This window comes from Centrocercus urophasianus, unplaced genomic scaffold (genome assembly GCF_019232065.1).
Source record: "Centrocercus urophasianus isolate 14NV4802_14NV808 unplaced genomic scaffold, USGS_Curo_1.0 seq_27, whole genome shotgun sequence".
Lineage (NCBI taxonomy): Eukaryota > Metazoa > Chordata > Aves > Galliformes > Phasianidae > Centrocercus > Centrocercus urophasianus.
This window is the reverse complement of record NW_024884833.1, coordinates 13,954,704-13,963,744: the sequence shown is the minus strand read 5'-3', so window position 1 is coordinate 13,963,744 and position 9,041 is coordinate 13,954,704. Positions and strand designations below refer to the sequence as shown.

The 9,041-nt window shown below is 36.3% G+C and overlaps 1 protein-coding gene across 3 annotated transcripts in view; it reads left to right on the top strand.

Annotated features, from left to right (window-relative positions):
• PTCH1 (patched 1) overlaps positions 1–9,041 on the top strand; it is a 43,364-nt gene that overhangs the window by 9,568 nt on the left and 24,755 nt on the right. For all 3 annotated transcript variants that reach the window (XM_042826895.1, XM_042826896.1, XM_042826894.1), the window contains exons 12-13: positions 7,161–7,279; positions 8,622–9,021. In XM_042826895.1, the coding sequence (XP_042682829.1) occupies positions 7,161–7,279; positions 8,622–9,021 (519 nt within the window). The remainder of the gene's footprint in view (positions 1–7,160; positions 7,280–8,621; positions 9,022–9,041) is intronic.

The window sequence follows — 9,041 nt, the reverse complement described above, 5'->3', positions numbered from 1 at the left end:
GTAATATATGTATACGTAATATATGTATACGTAATATATGTATACGTAATATATGTATACGTAATATATGTATATGTAATATATGTATATGTAATATATGTATATATATATTATATATATATGTGTGTGTGTGTGTGTGTGTGTAATACATGTAATATATATATATTAATTGGGAGCAAGGCAATATGTATATTTATATATATATAAAATCTCCTGAAGAGAACTTCAGGAATTTTATATTACAAGTACTTTGAGAGAAAACATTAATTTTATGGGCTGAAACATGTATTACTCTCTCCTTTTTCCCTCCATCTTCTTGTATTTGTTTCTGATAATATGCCTTCAGGAGGATGAAATATTAACGATGCTGAAGAAAGCTTCTTTTTTTATAAACAAACTACTTGAAGAAATCTTTGGGAGTTTCCTATCAGACATTGCTTTGACACAAAAAGAATTTATAGCGCTGCCTGACCTTGATGTGGAACAGACAAACTACTTTTTCAGGAGTCATTTTTCTTCTGTCATAGAGTGGGTTTTTCTATTATTTTTCATTCTCCTGCAGCTCTTGGCTGCCTAGAGGAAGCAAAGACTTTAGTTTTTTCTTAGTATGTGGCAATTAATGCTGTCAGAGATTTAGATATGCCTGCTTTAAGCTGTAAAGTAGTAAACTTTACAGTAGTAGTAGAGATAGCAGCTACATGATCAGTAAGTTTTAGCAACTCATTTGCCATTTTCATCTCAATAGGCAATTTGGTATTGAACAATGGAGGAAGTAAAGGCCTCTTTGGTTTGCTGCACAGTTGGGCAGGTGTCTGTGGCAACTAAAACTATGGCTGAGTCCTGAGTGGTTAACAGAATTTAGCTCTGCTGATTTGCTGAAACCCAGATGTCTATTCTATAGGCGATGTAATAGTTACAGAATAGAATTATAATTGTAGCGAAGACTGGTCTCAGTATGTGGAGATTATGTTCGAAGTGTAATACTTTGCAAGAAGTGTTTCGTATCTTCTAAATCTGTAGTCAAGATTCAGCCATCCAACATGTACTTTAAAACGCCTAACAGGATACTGGACGCCCTCACCAGGAATCAGAGGAGAAGTATTTTTTTCCTGTCATAGCAGTAACTGTGCTTTTGTAGATGTTACTACATCCTGAATGCATCCCATAAGAAGTACTTAACAGAGATTAGCCATTTTGTCCTAATCATACCTATAAGTTGTTCAGCAGGAACCAACAAAACTAGTTCTTTCTTCTCTAATCAGATTTTGCTCAGCCTCTCATCTCATTCTTTGCATCAGAACATGAATGGTTGCCTTTGGATAGTAAGTGGAGACAACAGCTGCAATTACTGTAATCTCAGTACAAATTAAGTGTACCTATCCTGAGGTATTTTGTTCTTAACTGCTATCACCATATAGAGTGAATCAGAAAACAAAGAAGCTGTCCACAGAATAAAATGACAAATAAGAAGATCCCAATGAGATTTCAATACAATCATGTATGAACATGTCAACATCATTCAGAATGAAAACACTGATCAAAGTCTGTTTTAAGGCAGTGATTAATATAGAATTTATATGTGGGATTGCTTGGATGTTCAAAAACTAGCATTTCAATTGCTGAGTCCTTTCTCACATTTGTAATTTTTCTTTGGTTTTTAAATAACAACCCCATGCATGGGTAGCTCCAAAAGTAATGCCTCTTATTTATTTCCGTGGAATCTGCAATAGATAGAAAGCACACAATAACCCTGTTTGGTAGAGCAAATTCTCAGCTACAAAGCACTATTTTACAATGTTGTCACTACCATTAGCTATACATTTCTGCCAGCAATGAACAAGAGCCCGCATGCTGCACTCATAATAGCCTTCTTGGCCATCCAGAGCACAGCTAGTCTTTCACACTGCTGTAACGCATCAACCACGGCCTCACTGTTCTGGCATCTGCTACTTGGTCTCCAAAAATGTTCAGCAATTGTTGATGAATGTCAGTGGATGCCATTTTTTTTCCACATGGAGGAATTCAATTCCATATCTTTGCTTCATACGCACTTCTGTGTCTGACACTATTTTATTAGACAGCCCCTCTGCAGCCATTGGTTGCACAGCAACAAAATGTCCTGGAATATCAGTTCAATCTCCACTGCCATACCACCACTATTGGCCTCTGATTTTGTGGCCCAGTGTAATAAACTAGGTGGCATTATTACAAAGCAGCCCTCATGTATAGGAATGATTTGAAAATATGAAAAAAAGGGCAGCCGAAAATCTGTACTGAAGATTTATTGGAACTAGAAAACGTGGATAAATCAGAAACCACTATCGCTTATTGTTGGAAAGGAACATCTATTTCTTGCTTTGTCTAGCTTCGCCAGGTAAAATCAAAGTCAGATCGTGCATTACTTACAGCATTCAGAATCAGATAACCTTGGCAGGTTTTCATGGATAGTATGCATTTATATATGTATTTCTTTACTAATACTCTTTTTTCTCCCTTTCTCTCTTGGGCTTGTTTAAAGAACTCACTGCCATCTTTGATTGCTTTTGACTCAGAAGGCAATGAAATATTGCAGTTTACTTTCCACAGTGGCTACCTTCTTCTCATCTAGGTAGTGAATTTTTAACATGGGCTTATGGGATAAGATGGGCTTAGAAAAAGAATGGATCTTGACCTTATTTACTCTTCATTCACTTTTCTTAAGATACTACAAGATAATTTTCAAAGTTTCCATAGCTTTTGAGGCCCATTATTTGTAAAATAATCCAGCTGCTGAGGGAGAATAAATGATTTCCTGCATGTACAAGTCTGTCTTTTAGTTGGAAGCTGACATTTTGCGTGTCCATGCTTTCTTCTTTTTCAGCTTCTGTTCTGATTTCCAGCGAAAGCCCTGAGTTGTTTGTTTACTTCATGGAACTTAAACTGTGAAAGCTTGCTGTTGTTTTTGGAGTTTACTGGATTTAGCTCTTGCTGAGTTAAAAACAAACAAACAAAAAAAGATCATTTTGAAAGTGAGATTTTAGAAATTAATTCTGTTATGTGGCAGAGACTGTGTTAATTTCTTCACTGTTTGCATTTTTTTATTTGTTGATCTAATTAGCTCCTTACTGAAACAGTTTTAGGCTTCATGAAGCTGATGGTTTCTCAAATAATTTAGTCCCAAGAATCATCTATAAGAAAATGCTTAGAACTTTGAGCGAATAGGTTCTGAATTTTTAGATGTTTCATTTCTTAAAATTGGGGGTGGATGGGATAGAGAAACGTTATCACAATCGCAGAGAATCAGAAAACTGATTCAAAATTCACAGTAGAAATATCTTAAATTTGTTCTTTATTTTGAGTGTAAATGAAGGAGGTATGGCAGAGTATAACTACTGTTGGGCTGAATTTTTTCCTCAGACAAAATGTTCAGACACCTTTATGGAATACATTCTGCACCAAAGAAGAGAATGCACAGCTTCATAAAAATTCACCTAACTTTTCTTGCTCATAGTGGAAACTTCCTCCCCAGCAGTTGAGGAATGGTGTAGATTTAGTAGTCAGTAGAGGTGGAACTTTGCCCAACAAGTCTTAGCAGCAGCTTTTTCCCTCACAGTAAGAATGACAAGTTTTTTTTGTTTGTTTTTTTTTTTTTTTTTTTTTTTTTTTCCCTAAATGTGTGAGTACATTACCAGGTGGTGGTGGTGGTGGGTTTTGTGGACAGAAAGAATGTAGGTTTTTGAACTCATTCAAATCACCTTACTCTGCTGCAGTGATTTGTCCCCCTGCTTTTACCGACATCTTTTAGCTTTCCCTGCTAATGACAAGAGAATTTAACAAGCAAAATTAAAGCCTAAGGGGAAAAGGAAGGGGGAGATGTGAGACTGTGCGATGTCAGGGGGGAGTTGCAGATAGGCAGAGTGGAAGTTTCCCTGACAGACCTCCTCGTCTGTTCATCACCTCTAGCTATACAGCACACACACTCTCCTTGGGTGGGCTGCCAGGAATGGCAAATAGCAGCACATACCTTAAGCAGGGCCCCAGCCTACCAGCTTGGCTCCCTTCTCCCTTGCTGCCTCCAACACAGACTGCCATTCTTCTGTTTCAGTTAACAGTTGCAGCAGACAACTGTTAGGCTTATAAAAAGATGCAAAATTGGAGCAAATTTCTCAGAAAATGACCAATGTTTTTTCTGATTAACGCAATACTTATTTTGCTTCCTCCTGATCTCATTTCCTTTAATTTCCCTGTCCAACACTAATCTTCACTTCACTGATTTCTCAGGATGAGAGTCTAAGGCTCTTCCATTTGATCACTCTTTTCTGAAGGGATAAGAGCAGATGCCCTTTTCCCAAAATACTAAGGCATGCTTTCAGCTTGAGTACTGCTAGCAGATTGCCCCCACTCTGAAAGCTGTGCAACCACAGATTTGTTGGTGCTTTTCAATGGATGTGGTCATTACAGATAGGGAATATTGCCATGATCACATTTTTTGTACGTTTCCATTCCAAGCTATCAGATGTCCTAATTAGTACTGGGAGAGGAGGTGGTGGCTGATGTATCGTATCAGACACTTAGTCACCTTCACTAGTTCTTCCTTCCTTCTGTTAATCTGGCCTTGATCTGCTTTCTCGTGTCACATATTTCCGTATGGTTGTGGAGCTGGGGATCTGCAGCAGGAACTGGGAGACATACTGAACCTTGTCAGGTCACAGGGAGACTTTTGACAAGGCAACAGGCAGAACTGATAAAAGAGCAATGTTTTTCTAAGTTTGAAAACTGAGCACTTTTGCAACCTTGAAATGCTGGTGAGGTAGGTGAAGGAAAGAAAGCCTGCAACATGCTGGAAATGTGTTAAACTCTAGGGATCTGTTAAAATACAAATAAGAATGGAGGTGATTGTTTAAAAACATTTAACCTTTGGAGATTAGTACTTCAGAAATGATAGGATGCGTTGGAAAAATCTATGTGATTGCAGGAGGAATGCCATGCTAATAAGCAGATTTACTCTTCGCAGTTACGTTAGTTTTGATTCTTAATTCAGAATCACCTGAATATAGCTATCTAGTTTTATCTCTGCCATACTCTTAAGTATTTGTTCCCAGGGGTAGTAATGTTTGAGTTTCAAGGATTTTGGTGTCTAAAGAGGGAACCGAAAAAGTATGAATTCTTTTCAGAATTTCACAGAGTAGGAGTAGAGGAATTTTGATTTTTCAGCCATTCAGGGAGAAGTAAGAATTATTGTCAGACATCAGATGAGATTAATTTCAGTAAAACTTCACATTTTAACACTTTCAGTAAAACTTAGCTCATCCTTGACAAAAGAACTTTGTTAGACACAACTGATTACTTATGTCAAATGGGTGATATAATTTTCAGTGGTTTAGTAGCAATAAAAAAAAAGCAGTAACCAGGTCCAGCAACACCATGTTGTCAACAACAGCCATTTGTTTTTGTAACAGATTCAATTTATTCTAGAGAGGATCAAAAGGAAATCACTTTATCTCAGTCTTACGTACCTTACATACCTTTCTGTGTGACTATTTATAAATAGTGAAACAATGAATGGATCTTTTCTCTCAAATATGGTTAAATGATAACTAGGTTTTAAATAATAAATAAACACTCTTGCAGTAGTTAAGTCTACAAATAATTAGCAGGACCAAAATTATTTAAGAATCTGAAGACAGCAAAAGAGAAACAACAGTAAGCACTACATTTGCATTCAATGTTTTTATGATTGAATTAATAAGACAGTATTTACATAACTTAATATGCTCTTTGAAACATAGAAATAATATCTAGTCTTTTAATCAAACTTAACAGCTTCAGAAGTCTAAAAGTCATTTAGTAGATTAATACTTTGATTTTGAAAGATAAGAGAAAAATTTAGTACCACGATAGGTCAGGAATTTTTAAAACATGAACATCTTTTCAGCTACCGATTTTGAAGGCTGATTTTTCAAGGTCAAAAGCAGCAACTTATTTATTTTGAAAGAATGACAGCATGTCTGTATCAAGTGCACCACTTGATTTTATTTGTTTTAAATATTAATTCTTATAATTTCATTATTATGAAACTAGGTTGCCTGTTGCTCATTTGATAACACAGAAGGTTTAAAAAAGAAGGATCTCAGTTTTTTTTTTTCCCCACTTGTTGATGACTCAACCACTGGGTTTTTTTTTTTCAGTATATCTGTTACTATACTACTTGTTAACTTCCAGTCTTACCTGTGCTCAGGTTTCCCTTTTTGACAGCTAGAGCTCTTAGTAATTCCACATTACAAGAAAATGCTATTAATAATGATGATTAATGCTGTGCTACGTATGTTTATGGAGATTTCCTGAGAATCTCTGTATGGGAAACGATTTGAAGTATGGTTTGAAGGTGGGCGTGCAGGGATTTTTTTTTCCTTAATTAATGTTCACTTTACAAATTAAAGCAAGTATTCTTCTTCCAATTTAGGATGCATTATTGTTCCAGTTTAAGACTTTTGATAGACTTGGATCATTAATAGACTTCTGATTAACACAAATACGTAGATTTACTATGTGTTGTTGGATTAGTTTTGCTGCTGCTTAGAAAATACTACGAGGTAATCCCAAAATGTTATTCTTTCTGACTGGACTTCTAAAGTCTTTCAAGTGCATAATATTAGTAGTTTCATTAGAGTTTGATGAACCTTTTCTTCATTATTGATTTTAAAATGTGCTTTAATGTTTAAATAACTTCACAACTGTTAAACGTGAGAACACCAGACCTTATTCCAGGTTTTCTTATGCTTCCATCTTTTTTATAATGGCAGACTGAACAGAGCGGGATCTCATGCAAATGGGCGATTTATTAATTCATGTCTTTTCCACTTTAAAAATCATGGTGCCACTACATCTCCAGGCACAGACACATTAAAACAGACGAAGTTTAGTATTAAAAGAAACTAACTACAATAGGACTACCATAATGAAACTGAAAAGTAAAAATATAACTCCCTTGAGTTATAACTTATATTGAGTTATATTGAGATATATTAAGTTCCCTTGAGGAGAGGCTTGAAAGTGCCTAACAGGTAGGTATGATAAATGAGTGGGTAAATGGGAACTGAAAGGAGGTTTAAAGCTTTGTGAAAATGATGGCCTCCATGAAGCTAAGAATCAATACTGCTTCTCTTATGACTGGTCTCCAGGCAGCTGTTGTGGTGGTATTCAACTTCGCAATGGTTCTGCTAATTTTTCCTGCTATACTGAGCATGGACCTTTATCGTCGGGAAGACAGGAGACTGGATATATTCTGCTGTTTTACAAGGTGAGAATGTGTGACAGATTGATTGATGAGGTGTGTCCTTTTGTGGTCATTGAGTGCTACTGTTCCTTGTCCAGAGTGGGTGTTCACTGCAGCAGTATTTTATTGTCTTGATCATATTGCTAGTGATTGCAAGAGTAGCAAATTGTGTTTGCTACTGTGATCTGTCTCTGTATTTGACCTTTTGATTTTGATACCAAAGAGAGAAAGGACTTTCCAAAATTTATTTTAGTGAGTGGCTAGAACAAGGAGTTGATCACATGACAGGACTCTTGCTTTCTGTTTCTGATTAAGTTGTATTTTCACTGGACAATTTAATGTGCTTCAGTTTTGGAGGCTTAATTCTCAAAAGTAGGAGGCAATCAGACTGCCCATGTATTCCACCACCAGTAGTTGCACCAAATATTTATCAGAATTTGAGCTTATTTATATATGAGGAAATTCAGTTAATAACAGCTTGTTTTGTTTAGGTAAGCAACATTCTGAATACCTCTTTTTTTAGGTAGGTTTTATTCATTTGATGAAAAATATGCCATTTTCTGTCATCAGTTTGTCATTTCTTAATTACAAGAAGAGATTTATCTCTGTCAATAAAAAAAAAACCACCACCACCACAAACTAGGTATGTATTATGTTCTCACTTAGACTAAAATATCTCTGTCAATTAAAAAAACCAACACCACCATCATAATATATTATGTTCTCGCTTAGACTAAAATAAAAAGAATGCTTCAAAAAATACTTCTGAAATGTTCTCTCTTCATTTAGCCCATCCTACCTGGGCAATGCCTATGCATGTTTGCATATGTTTACTTCATTTTAAAAACATTCTGTGTGTGTGTGGCATGTGGTTTCAAGCTGCCTCGCAGAAGTCTGAGATCTTACGCAGAAGGCTCAACTATTATTTAACAGTTACTTCAATTGTTCTAAACAGAAGAACTCAGTATTTTATGTGTTTACATTTTCATTTAAATAGCCTAATTCTAAGTGTGGGTGCACAAATGCAAACTCACATACACATTACACATTCAGACTGTGTGTGACTACCTGGCTATTGAACTGATTAGCATGTATAATTAATTAATGGATTTACATGAGTCTATCTCGATGTCTTCAGACAAATGGTGGTTTCTGCTTCATTGAGGATAAGAAATCTGTGCATATTTACAATTAGAACCATGTCTAAGTAGCATCTGCATTTAGAATTGGAGAAGATTCATGTTGAAGTATGATAATTAACATAAACCATCTGAAAGTAGTAGAAACAGTTTCAGGCAGAAGCAGATTATCCTGCCTAGTCTGATTAAAATAAGAATGTAAGCAATGTTTTTTTCTTCTCTTACAGTCCATGTGTCACTAGAGTGATTCAGATCGAGCCTCAAGCATATGCAGAAAATGACAATAGTTGTTACAGTCCTCCACCCCCGTACAGCAGTCACAGCTTTACACATGAAACTCAGATTACAATGCAGTCTACAGTGCAGTTGCGCACTGAGTATGATCCTCATACACAAGTGTACTACACCACTGCGGAGCCACGATCAGAAATATCAGTACAGCCTGTGACAGTGGCTCAAGATAGTCTTAGCTGCCAGAGCCCAGAAAGCACAAGCTCGACAAGGGATTTGCTCTCCCAGTTCTCGGACTCCAGTGTGCATTGCCTTGAGCCACCCTGTACAAAGTGGACACTCTCAACTTTTGCAGAAAAACATTATGCACCATTCCTCCTAAAACCAAAAGCTAAGGTAATCGGAGAACAGTTTAC